At 30.5% G+C, this 19883-nt stretch overlaps 1 protein-coding gene across 1 annotated transcript in view; it reads right to left on the bottom strand.

The window, feature by feature from the left end:
* LOC118187535 (F-box only protein 11-like) overlaps positions 1–19883 on the bottom strand; it is a 100326-nt gene that overhangs the window by 36631 nt on the left and 43812 nt on the right. The window contains exons 6-11 of the mRNA XM_035357779.2: positions 15016–15145; positions 13386–13492; positions 10866–10977; positions 5114–5220; positions 2925–3062; positions 1810–2027 (exon numbers count right to left, since the gene is read on the bottom strand). Of these exons, the coding sequence (XP_035213670.1) occupies positions 1810–2027; positions 2925–3062; positions 5114–5220; positions 10866–10977; positions 13386–13492; positions 15016–15145 (812 nt within the window). The remainder of the gene's footprint in view (positions 1–1809; positions 2028–2924; positions 3063–5113; positions 5221–10865; positions 10978–13385; positions 13493–15015; positions 15146–19883) is intronic.

Raw genomic sequence — 19883 nt, forward strand, 5'->3', positions numbered from 1 at the left:
ATACTTCTTTTCATTTTTTTTAACTGGAAGTATATGTTTAAAGGTTATGTAAATATATCCAGCATAAAAACTTTTATGAATACAGTGTATATGTACACGGAGCAAAAAAAAGGGGGGCAGTTTTATATCTCCAGTTCTACTGGGCTGATTGACGAAATTCAAATAGCGTTTTTTCATATCTCGAAAGTGCGACTTAGGATATGTATTAGATTTAAATATAGCATTGTTCTGATATAGGTATTTTGACACAAAATCAGACTTTTTCTGAAATAACATACTAAGTTTTTTCCATATTTTGAATCTACGACTCAAATTACGCCAATCTACCAAGTTTTTTAAAAATCGCATGAGTAATTTTTAAAAAATCAGCTCTTAAAATTTTAGCTCCTCAATGTTAATTGAGTTTGATATATATTTATCAATCTCTCTTTTTTTATTAATCTTATTTCCTTTTTCTTTTCACATTTCAAAATTCAGGTTCATTAAAAATAAAATTTACCCATTTTTTTATGTTTTATTTTTAAATTTGTATTTTTTAATAATTTTTAAAAAATTTTCAAAAAAAATTTTGAATTATAATCCATAAAATTTTACCATCATCTTAAAGTAGATGTAGTTCTAAGCATACCTGCAAAAAATTAATAGTTTTTTATTTAAAATTTCCAAAAATACAAGTGAATTTATATATTGGCAGGTTTCGAAATTTGGCATATTAGTTGAAGGCGATAAAATATCTAATATGGTTTAAACACTTTGCTAAAACTATTTGAAATTAAGAACGATGCAACTTTTTTTCCGTTCATACACAATGTAAAATGGCCGCTCTGGCATAATGGAAGGAAAAGATATTAAAAAGTGCACCAAGCGAATTATTCTTGGCACAAACTGATAAAAATTGCACCAACATAAATGTTTGAATTTCTCCGCAAATTTCGCACCAAATTTTACAAAATTTAACATCTAGGCATAATTTGAGTCGTAGAATTGAAATATGGAACAAAATAGTTATGTTATTTCAGAAAAAGTCCGATTTTAAGTTGAAATGCCTATGTTAGAACAATGCTATATATAAATGTAAAACATATCCTAAGTCGCGCTTTCAAGACATGAAAAACACTATTTGAATTTTGTCAACTAGCCCAGTAGAATGGGAGATATAGAACTGTCCCCCTTCTTTTTTTTTTTTTTTTTTTTTTTTGCACAGTGTACAAATAGCTCTCTTATAACTTGGATCAAATTTTACAGTAAACAGTACAGCAAAGTACTTTATCATATCATGTTTTATGTATAATCACATGTTTTAAAGTAGAAGCAAAAACACTACACACAGTGCTACACGATTGAATTAACAAGGCACATATACATGTTTTAAACACGGTGAGGCAGCTTCTAAGAACGTTAAAAGCACAGAATATATATCAAAGAGACATGTAAAATAAATGACCTGGAATAAATATCATCATTAAACAAAAATTTAGCAAAATCCCACAAGAAATATAATATACAGTAATAACTATTCATTTACTAGAAAATTATAGTAATTGACTGCAGTGATTTGAAAACTACAAAAAGAGACAATGAAGAAATGTTACAATATGGATGCCCCCCTTTATGTTCTAAATCTTTGATAATTTATTAGACTATAATATAAAACTGCAATCAGGATTTCTAAAAACAAGACAAATAAGTCATTTGAAGATTTTGGTGCAAAAAGAAAAAAAAGTTTTATATATTAGAAAGGGCAGTTTCATCAAATTTCAGTGCATTATTACAGCTATATACTTAAGCTTGGAAGGAAAAAAGTCTCACCTAATAGTAGGATTACTATGAGATGTTATCCAGACCCCCGCAAAGTTGTTTGAATGAATTTTGTTTTCTATAAATTGACCTCTTCCATTTTCATGCACATATATACCTCCAGTCTGACCATTATGAATTTCACATCTTACAACAGTGGGATTTGCTCCTGCTTTCACTTCAAAGCCAGCAATTCTGTTGTTGTGAATGTCATTTGTTTCAAAATAGCCCTATAAAAGGTAGGGGAGAAAACCGAGTTACATAACTCAAAACACAATTTACAAATATCTCAACAAGACATTCCAGTTAATTTTTCTAACTTCTGCATGAACATTCATTTTATACTTGAAATTAACATTTTAAAAAAATATTTATTACATATAGATAAATATGAATTGTATATATTTCTCACCTTAAATAATTAATAAATTATTATAATGAACATTCAACATTCATGTATGTAATTATGAGTAATTTACTTTTACATTTGAAAAGTTGGATTCTTTCTTGATGATGCAGTTATCAAAAGCAATAATTCACTTTTAATGTATTCGCCTGCCATATTTTCAATTCAACCTTCTATATTTTTTAATAAATATGCCTGTGATTCTACTACTATAGTCCTTCTAAACCTTATAATTTAGCCCTTATCTAAAGCTTATTCCTATTATTTTTAAACTGTATGTTTTTGATGATTACCATTACAAATTAAACTCCTAAGTTTATTACATCATATTTTTTAATAGTTTTATCTCAGCCTTCTTAATAATTAACAATTGATTAAAAATCTCAATTTCTAATTTTTCTTTTCAAAAGTACATTTGGAATTTTCTTATACGTAAGAAAACAGATCATATCTTAAGATCATATCTTTGTTTCAAATCATGCCTTTATCATAACAATTTGCAGACAAATTTCATTAAAAACAATTTTTGGTTTAACAATGCAAAATGCAGATTTATATGTATAATAATAATGCTGGTCACAAATGTTTCCTTTTTATATCTATAAAACAAATAAAAATTTATTCAACAAAACTGCATCATTATGGCTGCAAGCTAAGCACATACAATTAAATAAAAATAAACAACAGTTTCTGCAGTTACATATTACAAAAAATTGCTCACCAAACCATTATCAAACGTAAAAACCCCAACATCACGACCATGATGAATGTGATTTCGTCGCATGATTGGATTAGCTTGATTCTTCACCCATACTCCAGCTAGAGCATTTCGGCTAATTTCATTTTCTTCATATACTCCCTGAAGATTTAGAAATTTAAATATGTACACACATACAAAATATAATAGTTAAAAATAAAAATTAATAATATTAAGGCTTAAATATTCAATCCACTTTAAAGCATCACAGTAATTATACAGCCAATTTGTGCCATATGTTGATAGTATTCATAATAATGGTATACATGAAACATAAACTAACATTAAAAATCAATATATTATTGAATGTGAGGGGTATGTTCTCTGCAGCTAAAAATACACTTTTTATGTAACTACATTAACATTTTTATGCAAATTTATATGTATGAATAAAAAAATTTATGGCTGCAAGCTAGACACATAGAATTAAATAAAATATTTAATACACATATTATTATACAATATTTTTCATATCAAAATTACCAACATACAATAAATAATAATTGTTACTTAATAATCATATTTGAAGGCAGTCTGTAGTTTATACAGAGACTCGAACCTACAGCCCAATTTATTAGTAGTCAATGCAAAAACAACATTTAAACACTTTTATATGTGACTTCTAATGCATATTTTTTAATTAACCAGTCTATGTTTAATATAAAATTTTAAAATATAGAAAACTGAAATATTAAAAATACTTTTTGCAAGTTACATCCGTATTTAATTGGAAATTCTCATTTCATTATTCAAGTAGAAATTCACTAAATTTACTTGTATGTTTTTGAGGTGAATATTTTAAGCTATATATAATAAATAATATGAAAATATAAACCATATATCTTTATGAAGTTTATAAATATTGCTTTTTATAGGAGAATTTTTAAAAAATCAATTCTAGGCAGAGACAAAAAATATACATGATTTATTCATATATTGCAAAATGTAAAGATTTGAAGTAACATGTTCAAAGAGTTCAGAATCAGAGAATCCTTTTTATAGCACAGAGGGACAAGAGAATGAAATTCCCTGACTTTCTAGGTGTGTTTTATGAAAATTCCAATCTATACACACCGGGTGTGCTGAGGGTAAATTAGGGGGTGATAGAAGTCAGCTATATGACCAGTATTCATCATAGAATGTATGGTTGGAACAAAAATGACGAGCCCTAAGTGCCATTGTAAATGGTATAATCACCACATCTTTCATGTTTGGACTTTTTCCTGTAGGACCATATGGAAAGCTTAACCTATGAATGCCCTGTTGACACGAATATGGATCTAATCATCAGGTTTGTCGTTGATGCCGGCGATACTCGGAAAATGCCTGCTGTCTTCGCAAATGTGTGTCAGTCCCTACTGTACAGATGTGAAGCCTGCATTACAGCTGGCTGAAGGTCTTTTGAGCAATTCCTTTGAGCATGTATATCAATTACATTCCTGTTTATAAAATGTTTTTTGAAGAATCTCGTCTCACTCTTATGTTAATTCTTTAAATGTGACAGTGGAAAACAGCCCTTAAGTTTCTCACCTCTTGCATTCCAACCATACATCCTATGAAGAATTGCTTGTACAGCTGCCTTCTATCACTCCCTAAAGTTTTGCCCACTTGTTCAGATTCATCCTGTATATATAGTCCCCAAATTTTACAAAATGTAATACTGGAAGATGCAACTAGTTACTGTGATTAAGTCGGTATCATTATCATGATTACCAGTACTGAGTACTGATTCATCGTTTGCAGCATTGGTGGCTTGCAGTCCTAATTTATGAGCACAGCTTTTTTGCTCCATAGTGGAATGTGTTGACAGAGTACTGTGGATTATATAATGCCATTTGCCAGATGTAGAGAGCTCTATACTATCCCCGAGGATTAATTTTTTGATTAAAAATGTCTATCGTCTATAAACTACAGTAGAAATGTAATAGTTCAAAAATGTAAAAAAGTATACTCTTCGTAAAATAAAATGAATGTAACAATAGTCACAATTAAGTCTACTTTTTCAGATATTAATCTAATTCCAAGTTTAATTAAACTCCCAGGTTGTTTGTCTCTAAAATATTTAGACAATAAAATTTCACACACAATTTACCTTCAGAATGTGCTATTACACATTACAAGGCAATAAATAGCTCTGAATAATGAATACTTACCTGTGCATAATCAGTAATATACAAGCCCACATTCTCACAATCACTTATATCACAATGTTTGATACTTGGTTCGGCTGCTTTTCCACTTACACATACTGCTGCGCCAACTTGAAAAAAGAAGGGGAAAAAATTCACTTTTTCCACAATATAAAATACTAGTCCACAGCATTAATGTATATAGAGAGAGGATAGTATAAATACTTAATATTACTAATAATATACCTGAATGGAATACATTTTTACAGCAATTTAAAAAGTTCATCAAATTATATTAAAATAATAATTACACAATTAAAAACCTGCCTTTCATAGAATTTTTTTTTACCTATTTAACTGAGTATTCAAATCTGTCCAAGATCCAAAATAAACGCATGTTTAAATTGAAATTTGTTTGCCAAGATTTTAAATATACTCTCATTGTATATATATAAAGAGAGAGAAACATAGTAATATGTCAAAAACAAAAATTACACCTGTCCTGCACTATAGCTGCTGGATGATTTTAACTCTGATTGCTTTAAGTTAAATATATGTAAAGGAAAAGAAATTATAACTACTTATTAAGTATTAAAGCAGACTTTTACTAATTCATACATCTCATACAATGAAGCATAAAAAAAATTGAGAAATATTTACTAATATTCAGGAATAAAAATCTGGAAAATGGGATGGAACAAAATGCAAGCTTTATTCACTTTTTCACTCACAAATGCTCAGCAGTTTTCTGTCCTCAGAGTCAAAACCAGGCATTGGAAATTAATTTCCCTCTTTTAAAACAGGTATTGTGTCTACCCTCAACAGTATATCAAAAGAAACACTTCTGCGTGTTTTCACTTTTGGAACATTTGATTAGTTAATTTATGCAAAAACCAGTTCTTTGGGAATAACCTATGAGAAACAGAGCTTTAAGCAAAATATCTTCATCTCAGTTATAACATAGCCCACGCAGCAGGCTGGAATGTTGTTTCCAGCAAAACTGTTTCAGTTAGGAACTCTCCAATGGTACCAGAAGAAGAGGTTTCTCAAAAAAGTTCCTCTAAGCCTCATGTGTTCTTAGATGCAATAAGCCTGTAGTACCATCCTTTTATTAATTCAAATAAAGTTTAACAGCAGGCACCAGCTTGTACCTACAGATGGCAACAATTATGGCTCAAATTAAAGATAATAGATAAACTGAAAATAATGAAACTAAATTATGAAACTAATGAAACTATGGGCTTTACAATTCTCATAACACAAAAGGTGGCTCTGGCCTGAATCGGCGTAAACGAGCCGAATGGCGAAAATTACTGGATGTTGCAGAATACAAATCGCTACACAATCAAATTTAGCAAAGTATCCTTCAAGCAGGGAGAACAAGATCTGATCTTACCTCTAAAAAACCTTTCTTTAAACACTCTCTACTTTCTAGTTCCTTTGAATATTGCACAAGCCAGAAATTCACAGTCTGGCAGGGAAATAGAACCGCATAACTGGTTAGAAAAGTAAATTATACTTTACAACCCCATAAGGAGCTTCACACAGTTTTTTTCCACTCATTTAAGAATTTTTCATTCAATGTTTAAGTATTTTCTACAGGAACTTTTCATATTAAGTAAATGTTTGAAATATACTTCCAATATATATATATATGTTGGCAAGGTCTCAACCTCGCAAACAACTGCAACAAGTTAATTATCTAATCAAGGATTGAATATTATCAACTAACTCCAACTTCCGCTGTATGCTGAGATTAGCATGAAAAGTTCTTGCTGTGTTCCGGCTGTCAGAACTTCGTGTCTCATAGAAGGGCGCTTCGTAGAATGAGCACAGCACAATATGTCCAGGAGGACAGGACAGAAGATGGTGAAGAGGGAAAAAACTGCTGCCTTGATACTTGATATCAAAGTAGCAGTTTTCCCACCTAATACATAATTTCCCCCTAATAATTTAGATAGTTAACTTGTTGCAATCGTTTGCGAGGTTGAGACCTTGCCAACCAAAGATGTGCATTTGAGTGTTTGCTATCAAAGTCTGAGCTAGAATTAAAACTCGAACGCAAAGTTTTTGTTTTTATCCATTTTGTGCACTCTGCGAGTTTTTCACTAAACTGATTGTGCAACTTTTGGTCTTGTTCATTCGCTCTCCCAATACTGTTGTAAGTTCAGGTTAGAATTCTAATATTCCTCTTTTCTGCCTTTCAGAGTGGAATGCGACCTTATGTTCTATGTTAATTATTGCTCATCTGAATGAGTACTATTGTTAGCATAAATTTAGGTATTTTGCATAATGAAACTCAAAAGGCATACAAAATGAACGTGCGCCAAGATATATATTGGCGAGAGAAAGTAAAGTTCGTGAGCAATGCAGTATATTTGACTTTCACCTTAGCTATGTGGAGTGTATTCAGTTAGTACTTTCTCTTTTCAGGTACGGTGTCAAAGTATGTTTTTTTTTTTTTTTTTTTTTTTCCCCTTATTGCCTAAATAGGTAAGCCTGATGATATTTAGGACTGATGATGATTCTATGTAAGTTATTCTTTTCAATACTTCAAGTTTTAATGTTTGTGAAGATTATTACTTTTATGTTATGCTTAAATCAAGCAAAATTCTCTTAATTTTTAAATAACGATTTCAAAGTTGATTTTTGGACTTATGATTATTTAATGAAAACTGCGCCTGAGGAAACTTACTCACTACGCCTTTAGTGCTAATGCACAAACCAACAACTATCACCTCTCTTAATTTGTAAAAACAATTTAGAATCACTCTGTATGTACAAAGAATACGTACTTTCATAAAAAATTCTGCACACAGCATTCATTATAGTGAAAATCACATTATGTATCTTTATTATAATTATTTATTGGTAATTTTTGCAGTATTTTGGTTTCAGAATTGTTAAGTTCCAGCCTGATATGCTTCAGTTTCTCCGAGCTGTGTTCAGAGTAGTGTTCCTATTATCAATAATTATGAATTAGCAATATTAAACCATTTTCAAGAGGGTTGCAGGAGAGCATTTTACTTCCACAACTTTTCCTTTGAATTTACATTCTATACAAAGTAAACTTCTGAAGGAAAATTAAAATGAACTGTCGAATGAATAAATAACTACTAAATTAATTTCAAAAACTGATGTTGCCTTAACAGACAGAAATGTAATATGTGAGGCCTTAGAGGATGCTTTTATAGAGTTATAGTTATATTCCTGTCACATAGCATGCCTTGAAAGTGCATTCTATGTATATACAAAATAGTAGTTATCCATATGTAACTGTAGTAGTTACAGTTGTTACACACAGCTCATACTACAAAGCTTACTCTCAAAAGCTAGTTCATTATAAAAAATAATATGTCAAATAATATGGCTTAAAACTATATATAACACTGATTTATGCCAAACTATATATTTAAAAAGAAAAGTTATCCTTTCTGATACTTGGCAAAGATTCAATATTCACATTGCTAATGATGTATCCCATATCAATCAATATTTATATTCCTAAAATGAACTATAAATTAGAATTAAATACTAAATGAGTTTAAATGCTTTCAAATATTTTGATGAATAGTTACGAGAAGCAAATGCTAAAGAAAAACCTCTTTCATCATCAAAACTGACACTATACAAATCACCAAACCACAAACATTAATGTTTACACATAACACATATTTGAACTGTACTGTCTTTTATTGGATGTTTTACTGTGTTTGAGTTCTGTAGTCCATAAAAAGCAGTTTCCTATATATATAAACACACACACATGACCTATTTTCAAATTTTGCTTACATATGCTGTTCCAGAAGAAAAGAAAGAAAATAAAAGATAAATTAATATTTAAAGTTTAATTCGAGCAATATATTACTTAAAAATGACTATGAATATATTTCTACAACTTAAAATATTTAAAAAAAATTAACTGAATTTTTTTAAGATATTTTAGCATTTATTGATTTGCTAAGTCAAGCTTAGCTTACTAGTTTATCTGTCTCTGAATATGCACTGCTCTCTTTTAGGGAGATTGACAAACTAATTGTGGGTAAAATAATCTCAAGATAACGGACTTGACATGAAGCGGAAGACAAATTATTTTTTTGATTTGTAAAGAAAAAACTTCTGAAATTAATTTTTATCATGAATATAGCACACTAATAGCCCATATTTAAAATAATTAAGCTTCTTTATTTAAAAACAAATAAATTAGGTTACAAAACAAAGAGAGGTTGAATAACATAAAACTTGAAAGGGACAGGCATTTTTGCCTACGATCACATTTTTAAAGATTTATATCCAAAAATTTCAATTTTTTCAATTTTAAATTGTAGAAATATATTCATGCAATGTAAAATAAATGCAAAATTATGCAATGCAAAATTAAACTGTAAATATTAATTTATCTTGAATTTTCTTTCCTTTCTTATAGGACAGCATATGTAAGAAAAATTTGAAAATAGGCTACATACTATAACATATATACTATTACTATAACACATACATATATATTAAAAATGACTCATCTCAGAGCAATGTAAGGGCTATTAAATCTGCTATATGTGCAGTTCTAAAGCAAATATCATCTTCCTCAGAAAAAAGGCCTAGGCTATCAATGTCTATGTAGCACTTCAATACTTACAAAAACATTCATTCACAGTGATGAAGTGATGAGCATAGACAAAACACAATCTACACATTATTTTACCCTTTTTCCAGGCACAGCATTTTCTACACACTGTCATTCATTTTACACAGCAAACCATTTGAACTTTCATTCCACAATTATTTTAACCCTCCAGGGGTTACAGACATAAAACTTTGCATGGAAGGATTGCTTTCAAATTTAATATGTAAAAAAAAAAATTCTGCCAGCTCCAGTTGTATCCAATTTCAGGTTGAATGTACATTGGAAGAAAAGGAGTTGAATAGAAGGGCAAACGCTCAATGCTTGGAGGGTTAAGTAATAAATTTTGTACCCTCTCAAAACATTTAAAGGCGTGTAGCATCAAAGAGAGTCACATAATTTCCTTAGCAATTTACATATTGTTTGTAATTTATTGCATTACTTATTAAAAATTACTGCACTATTTATCTTCCCATTAATTAACAAGAGTACGTGATCCTGCAATACTTTGGTTGGAAAAGTATACCAAATTAAGATGAAGAATAAATGATCATGCAGAGATGTTTATGAAGAATCTAAAAAATCAGAAAAACCTTTAAAAAGAAACAAAGAAGACAAGTCCTTTACTATAAGCTTTGCAACATCATGACAGTCTAAAAATAAATAACAAATAAAAACAAATGTTTAATTACTCTACAAATGCAGAGCTGTTGATGCAGAGCCTTATAAGACTACTGCATTAATAATGAAATAAATTATCATACAGATGCTACAGATGCTATTACTGTTCATCACGTAGGCATACACACTCAGTACACTTAACTTCTGTCATCAGAATTTTATAATGTTATTAGCATAGTAATTAATGAATTCATTTATCTTTTTCTTAATACTTTACATTCCTCAACATTAAAACTAGCATTTTATTAACCTAATACTTAATATTGTCTCTAAAATTCTAAAATTAGTTGAATACAGCATCCCGATAAAACCTGAGACATAATTGTTATTTTATTATATTATTATTTTTTACTGGCTTTTTTTGGCTACTGCCAGAATAACTTGTATTGTTTCCTATTCTATATAGTTGCTATGTTATCTTTTGAAAAACAATACACAACAACAACACATTTAACTAGTGAAAAGAAAACATACCAACTGATGCACTCCTTATAATGCAGTGGTCTATTACAGGAGAACAGCTCTCAGTCACTTCTAAGCAGTAATGTTTGTGGTGTGGCACAGATGATGTTATATCTGGTGTGAACTAATAGAAAAACATAATATTATAATAAAATAAATGAACATAATATACATAAAAAAATGGTTATGACAAAATTACACAATTCAGCTAACAACTTTTTAAGGGATGTATATTTCCATCAATCAAAGTGCTCTTATAGTAAATAAAACTTTAAAAACTAATATCTTTAAAAACCACTGGCCACTTGAATAATAGCTCTTACACATGTAATTATAAGTATTAGGTCATTTAGCACAACTAGAATAATCTGGAATGCTATGTGAAACACTGATGATATATACTGTAGTTATCAGGTAAGTATGTTAGACTGTCAACAGAATCAAATTGTCAAATAAAAATTAGATGTAATATTTTTTAGCTTATTTAAAATGATTGGTTATCAAGATGTGACTGAACATTTCTGCAGACACTGAAATGCAGATGCTCTGGTAATGTGAAACAAGTGAACACATAAATATATTTACCTTAAATTTCTCTATTTCTAGTATACTAAATGAATTCGAAAAAGAGAAATACATGTTGTCAGTTGAACAAAAGCACAGCATAATAAAAGCAATTTTTGAAGGAAACAGAAAAATTACTTCCAAGTGGATTGATGATAATGAAACTGAACACACTATTAAGCTGCATGAAACCCATTAAAAAAAAGATCAGAAACATTTTTAATCATATTTTGGGTGAGAGAAAAAGATGCAAATAAAAATTCCACAGTTAAGGTGATGGTAATAGATTCAAAAAATGAAATACACACCATGGTATATAAATCAGTAACACAGTTGCTGTAGATATAGAAAGCTACTTAAAAAGGTGAATGAGAAGGAATTTAAGCTATTGCTATGTTATATATACAATATATATAGTGTTACAAAATTTTACGAGCAAAAATGCAAGACAAAAGGCATTTGTTGTAGTAGGTACATGACATTCATGGAGAGGGAGATGAGACACATGATTATCCTGAAATAGAGCAAGAATGGGTTTTTATGCTGAAGCATACAAAACATAGGTATAGTGCATATGTTTTTGTATTGAAGCAATATTGTATTTTATAATCTATTTGTGATTTTCTCATTCTGAAAATTAAAACATTAAATAAACATTTAATGATGTAATAATGATGTCTTCAATCGTCCCCCATAAAAATTTATTGCATCTGTCTTATTTTAATATCCCCCCCAAAAAAAAGTACCAGCAAGGATTGGCAATGTGACAAGACTGGTACTTTTTATAAAAGGAGAGAAAATTCCTTGCTTTTCTTCTGTGACAAGCATCATGCAAAATTCTACCACTCAGAAGCGGACTGCAGATTTAGAATCTCAACAAAGTAGTGCTGTAATTCTGAAGCATTTTTAACATTTTCATGATGTAATTTTGATGTAACCTTAAAATTGATGTTCAAATAAAACCAAAAGAAACAACCTTCAATAAATCAGAGCAGTATTTATAAGTTTGCTAAAGGAAGGTTCAATGCACTAAAAGAGAGAATGAAGAAAAGATATGGTGCCAAGCCTATGAAAAAGGAATTCAAGAAAGGAGATGGATTAGGTAGTGGAACCCCAAATGTCGTCGAAGTGTATCTCCGAAGCTGTAGACATCCTTGCAAAGGCCCTTCCATGTGAAGATACCAAAAGATATAAAGTAAAGCATATATATCCAAAGAACTTAAATCTCAAGTAGGACACTATGGTAGACTTACACCTCACTTTGCAATGAGGGTTAGTTGTGCTTAGTCTTGGAGATAGCACTGCTCAGGATATGCAATCAATGATGGGGTTGATTGTTTTTGTGTACTGTTGCAATATTTTGTACTGTTTTATTTAGTTATTTATTTGATGCTTTTTTTTTTGTGATAATTTTAGGGATTATTTTATTTGAAATCAAATTTATAAGCAAAATCCTCCTGACTACTCTTTGCAAAAATTTTCATTGCCAAGTAGGCAACATTGGAAACTTCTTGCCAACTTGCTGGCCATTTGTAAGTTTTGGAAAAATGCACATTTGAAGTACTAGGCTAAATTTTTCACGAAATTTCAGATGGCCAATCTAAATACGACTCCAAATAAATTATAATATTAAAATCAATAGTTAAATTTAAAGCCATGAGGATTCAGTAGCAAATTAACTCTGATAATCCACAATTAAAAGAGATTTAGCTGAACTGTGTTTTAGATTTTACTCTATGAATGATTTGGGGAGTTATCGATATTTCTCATAAACTAAGGAGGAACTGCTTATTATTCATGTTTTGAGTTATTTACTGCCATTTATTTTGCTTGTGTCATTATTATTTACAATAAATAGCCAATTTCTTTCTGCTCATCCGGATTGAGCACTTAAGAGATAACCATGAACTCATACTCACAACAACATAAGAGATTTTGTATCGTGCATTATTTTATACGATTACTTACTTTTAATGTAACATGCCCTAAATATGCATGCTTTGCACCTTCAACAAATGTTATGGTTGACTCTGCATCCCGTTCCAAAATAACATTTTCAGCTACATTCCCTGGAGCTACAAATAAATAATACTTAGTTAAGCAAAATAAATTAACAATATAAATTTTATCTTATTTGATCTAAATATCCTTTGATCTTAAAATATCCATCTTATTTTATCAATGCAAAATTTTGCCATTTTTAGCTAAGAATTTAGAGAAAACATCACTTTATGAATATTCAATATTTTCAATCAAAAATTGAGTTACGCAGCTCAGTAATTTCCCCTTTATGTGATTAATAAGCAAATTTTAACCAAAAGTTATCTAAAAAATAAAGGAAATGTCTGTTAAAAGGAAAATATTGCGGATGAAGCAAAACTTCAATATAGGACATGCTTATAACATGTTCTTATAACTTAGTTCATGCAGTCAGACATTAACACTGGAAATGGTTAAAGGTCTATTATTTTGATTACTACCACTAATACTAACTAGGTGTAGCTGTTCAGCTTTCATTTTTGAAAGACAGCTGTTATTCATATTGCATCACTCTAGAAATAGCTTTCCTGGTCATAAAAAACAATTATGATTTAGCCCACTACCTCACAACCAAATTGAAAGTATAAATTCATTTATTATAAATTTATGCAAGTAAGACCTTTGAAAGGTTTGTGTCAAGACACTACAATTACTTTCCTCAGTTACTCAAAAAATATACTTTTTGAGAACCCATCACTATGTGTGTTCAAAAAGGGATAATTTTTGTTCCTTATGAACATCGAAGATCATATGTCACAAACTTTTTGTATTTTCTGTTTGAACTAGTGATGCATACATCTTTCAATATTGAACTTATCCCAAATGCAAATGATTCCATATCAGTAATGTGGAAGCAATATATCTTTTTACCAATCATTTGAGGTTACTTCTTTTACCAACTTTCATTAATTTCTTCAAATGACTTTTTCTAAGATTCAAATACTACCTGATATATGAATCTGAACTACACAAATAATTTACATTATTCATCCTTTAAATGCATCATGACCTAAAGTTACATGCATTGACGCTTCTGCACTCTGATGTGTAAATTTACATTCTTAAAGCAGAGGTAAATTTTATTCTTCTAGTTTAAAAATTTTTAAACTCAGTAACCAAGATAAAGTAGAACTGTTTGGGAAGAAAAGGAGGGAAGGCTTTATTCTATATGACTCAATTATAAACTTTCACTTGAATGTACAACACTTTTTTCAAATTTATTTTGATAACAGAATTTTTTTTTTAATTACTGTAGATCTGCTAACTTTCAATAATCAGGGGAGAAAAATTAAGGAGCTGATAAAATAAATATCACATACAGAAAATAAGCATAGATTATAAATTTTGAGATGTGATTAAACTCTTCAATTTGTTAAATCAATGCTGAACAATTTAACTTCATATGAGGCTTCTAACCAATATACATAATGAAATAATTGCATACATCTTATACATATATATTTTAAGAACTAATTCTAGATTTTTCTTAATACATATAATAAAAATGCATTTAATATCACATTCAAGATGCAATAACATTATTAACAATGTTTCTTACCTGCACCAATCATAGCTACATTGGTATCAATTATAAGAAATTCTCCTTTATATACACCAGCATGTATAAAGATCAAAGGATTTTCTAGCTCTTCTGAATAATTAAATGCAGACTCAATGGTATCAAAATACTGAAAAGAAAAGAAAATTACTCAGAACTACTTGAATACCTAATATTAAAATAATAATCATTATTGCATTTCATGAATATTCTTCTTCTATTAGCACAACAGCCCAGTGTCCACCATCATCTTCCTTAGACTCTTCTCCCATTTCAGTCTAAATCTGGTCAGTTTCCAGTTCGTAATTTTAATAATGTTGTAGAGTTTCCCTTATTTTGCATAACAAATTTAAGTTTGATACATTTACTGAACTTCTCAACTTCCACTCACATTCTCTCATCAGGATGTAAATTTAAAGTGCATATTTAAATGGATGAATCTCGGACTTTATTTCAGAGCATGTTTTTGCTAGACAGCGCATGTTTCGTTGTTGCTTCGCTGTTATGCTAATAAGCCTCTTGGCCATTTCGGATTTATCATCATGCCTACTAAGTTTTTGTGAGTCAACCTGTTTCGCGTAACTTACGTGCTATCCAGCACTACTTATTTTAGATTTTGACTTGAATTATATTCCATGTTTTTAGTTTCACCACAAGTTTGACGGTGCCATTGTAATGCACAAAGATTGTGCTTTTCTGTTAACTATTTTAAATTTATACTTTCACCCTTCTTCTGAGCTGGTATTTATTTACATCTGTACCAGAATTTGACAGGTTCATTGTAGTATATAATTTAAGAGAACGACCCTACAGTGTTAAAGTCAGTCTTTGTCTGACTCCTTTTCTTACTGGTTTATAGTTAAAAATTTAACTTCAAAGGCAAATAAGACCAGTAAATTTCACATAATTAATTATACTGTATTTGACAAAATCATTTTTTATATAACTCATTACAGTACAAAGTCTCTAATCCGGACGTCCATTACCCGGAATCATCTATAATCCGGACCTCAAAGCAACAAACACGCATGCGCGTTCGATGCGCGCATCCGCTACACATGCGCCTTCTTGCAACTCAACTCTTGCTGAGATCCGATGGCTGAGTGACGTCATCTCGAACTATGAACTCTCGCTGGAGATCACGAGAACTCGGGACTGAGAAGTCGCACGCTGCATCGTGCAAATATTTAACCCTTTCATTATGTAAATATCCTGTAACCATTTGCGTCTTCATTAAATATATTTGTATTAAGAAAGTTTATCATTTATGGATTATCACTCTCAAGATTTTGCAGATAGAGTCCCTGAGAAGAATGCATCCAGTGGCCCTGGCCGAACCCATTTGGAACAAGGTAAGCAGTTTTGTTTTACCTTGATTAATTATTTAGAAGTAAGATAAAGAATATAAAATAATAATATTGTGGCGCCATAACGTGGGGCCATTGGGTTAAATTTGAACTGAAATTTAATAGATTTTGCTTAAGCAAAAACATGGATTTAGAAAAATTAAAAAAGAAAAGATCTCCTATAAGAGCAGTAGTTACGAGGCTAATAAATAAAATAGAAACATAAATTGCTAATGAGGGGGATAAAAATGTAATTGAAGAAACGATTGCTCAGTTAATTAGTAAAGAAGAAGAACTAATCTTAGCGGATAATGGTATTGAAACTTTAATTCATGTAGCAAATTTAGAAGATGAAATAATGTCTAGAGAAGAGTATAAAAGTAAAATTATTATTTGGAAATTACGTGCGAAAAGATATTTAGATACTAATCCACATAGCGCTAATTCTACTTCATGTGGAAATGTCACTGAATCGCAAAACAAAATTAAACTCCCAAAATTGGCCCTGGAAACATTTTCGGGAAAGAACGTGTGCAGTTGGCCTGGGTTTTGGGCACGATTTGAGACGGCTGTACACGAAAACGAAAGACTGCATGCAGTAGATAAATTCAACTATTTAAAGTCAATTCTTACTTCCAATGCAGAAACTGCAATATAAGGGTTGACGTTAACAGCAGAGAATTACGAAAAGGCTGTGAAAATATTAAAAGATCGGTTTGGATGCAAAGAACTCATAATAGATACCCATATGAACAATTTATTAACTCTGGTTAAAAGGTCTGGCGATGTGACAGCACTTCGAAAATTATATGATCGTTGTGAAGTACAAATTAGAGGATTAGAATCGTGTAATATTTTACTGGTTTCGTACAGTACCTTATTGTATCCGATATTAATAAAGGTAATTCCGAATGATTTAGCACTAGAATTTAATAGGAAATATGAAGATGATAATCAGACAAAAATTACGAATTTGCTCAATTTTCTAAGAAAAGAAATAGAAAGTCGAGAACGTACAGGATTTTTAATTAAGCCAACAGATTCTGAAGTCACTGAAAAGAAATCCCATTTTGAAAATAAGCGGCAGTTCGGAGAACGTTTTTGAGACAGCGTTAAACACATCACTATCTAATAGCTGTTTATTCTGTTCTGAAAATCATACGTCAGAATCATGTCAAAAAACTGTGCCTGAAAAAAGGGAAGCGTTAAGGCGAAGGGGATTTTGTTTCAGGTGCCTCAAAGGATACCATTTAGCGAGGATGTGCAAATCGAAACTAACTTGTGGTATTTGCGATCGGCGACATCATACATTGATACACTCTGACGAAATGAATGCGTCAGACAAGAGTCCCGTCCAAAGGGCAGTAGTCTCTTCTGTTTCTGATTGCACAACAGCAAATAACTCATTTCTTCTGACAGCACGAGCTGAAATTATAAACACAGGCAATTGGCGCCAGCAAAGCGTTCGCTTGTTGTTTGATTTAGGATCGCAGCGAACATTTATTAGACAGGACATCTGTAAGAAATTAAAACTTCCCGTTATTGGAGAAGAAAAAATAAAAATATTCTCTTTCGGTTGCACAACGTCTGAAGCGCAGAATGTTAAAAAAACCAGGCTCATTTTGCGTAATTATATAGAATTAGAGAAAGTATTAGCACAAAAAACGAAACAACTTAAACAACTTACGTTGATAGAAATGTTTACTAAAGTAAACAAATAAATATTAAGCTATTTTTTTTTGTACATTTTGATACCCTTTAGATCATAATTGCTCTTTATTTCACAAATTATGGTTTCATATTTTTAATTGTATAATTTCTGCATGCCATCTTACCAGATTTAAATTGATGATCTATAACCAGGAAAAACCCCTAATCCCTAAATCGACAAGTCCGGATTACAGACTTTGTACTGTATAACTTTTGTCATCTCAATTCATCAATATTTACAGCACCAAAAATTTTTCATATGTTTTCCCCTTTAGAAATAGTTTATAGAGTTTCCTGTATTTTACTTAAGGGCCAGGGGTAAAAATATATTTCACAGGACCCCATGACGAAAATTGGCAGTTGGCCAGCAAGGCACAATTTCAAGGACACACTACACAAAACCAAAATAATAAGTCAAAGAATTGCACAAAATCAGCGTTCACGTACACATCGATCTATTTTTTACTTTAAAAAAAAAAAAAATCAAAGAATTGCACAAACTCGGCATTGCGTTGATGTTGTCTATGTACACATCTATTTATTTTTACTGGGGAAAAAAAAAAAAAAAAAAAAATCAGGAGAATGATGACATCATATTATGTTTAAACAAATTTACTCATCACCAAGATTGAACAAAATTTGTAGCCAATCGAAGCTCGCTAAACTGCATTTTAAATCACACAATAAAATAACATAGTAAAGGAAATACATATTATCGCATATATGCACTACAAAAAGGAAATACTGATTTATCATCATGTATGACATATCACCATATCAAGTTGATGCCAGCAAAATTCAATGAAAGTCAACAGAAACTCTAAACACCATCATAAATGAAGCAAACCTCTGATGAAAAACTTATGCTCTATCCCTCAAACTCGCTTTCAGAGTGTAATCCTCTAGTTTTCCTTGGCATGCTGTACCTTTATATCTCCATTTTAGTCCTTCCTTTGAATTGAAGGACAGCTTCATTTCATGTCTTTTTGAATATACTTAAAACTTTTGTATACTTAAAAGTTAAAAACGAGAAATTTATTGTTCTTGCAAAATTTGTATTAAAAGTGCTTCATCATTAGGTAATTCCCAAATTTCTACATCCATGATAAAAATTCCAATGAAATTAATTTACAGAACTTTACTTTGGTACAGCAAAATGGGGATTTCATATGAAGCTTCTTGCGAATTTAGATACTTATTTGATGACGCATAGTTTTTTAAAATGTTAATATAAAATAAGCATTTATTCAGAAACTTGGAGGGGGGAGCTATTCATCATTCCCTTCCTGGTAATAAATAATTTTCGCTCATTGATAAATCAGAATTTATTTTTCAAACATATCACAAAATTAAATCAGTTGTACTTGATATACATATTTATATATTATAAGATGTGTGTGATTGGCACAATTTCGACTGCTCAACAAAGCATTTTAAATGGCTCAACATACAGTCGACATACTATTAATTGTAGCATGCGATATTCATTTTAAAAACAAATTATGTTTTTATATTTTGTCGAATGAAGCATCTATGTACACGTGAAAGGTGCGTCTTTTTGCTTTGCGCAGGGGAGTACATTGCTTTTACATCTCCCAATTTATAAAAAGCAGGCTAATTTAGCTCTCCGAGAATCCACAAATTATATTTTGTGTTGTAGGACTGTATAAGTTATAAAAAGCAAGCTGATTCAGCTCTCTGAGAATCCATAAGTTATATTTTGTAGTGTAGGACTGTATAGGTAAAAACCATACAATTACTTCGAGGTATAAAAATAACAAGCATATATGGAAATATCTGACTATTCCTTTC

The sequence above is a fragment of the Stegodyphus dumicola genome, chromosome 4, assembly GCF_044657685.1.
Source record: "Stegodyphus dumicola isolate Sdum_Otavi_A_Nest chromosome 4, ASM4465768v1".
Lineage (NCBI taxonomy): Eukaryota > Metazoa > Arthropoda > Arachnida > Araneae > Eresidae > Stegodyphus > Stegodyphus dumicola.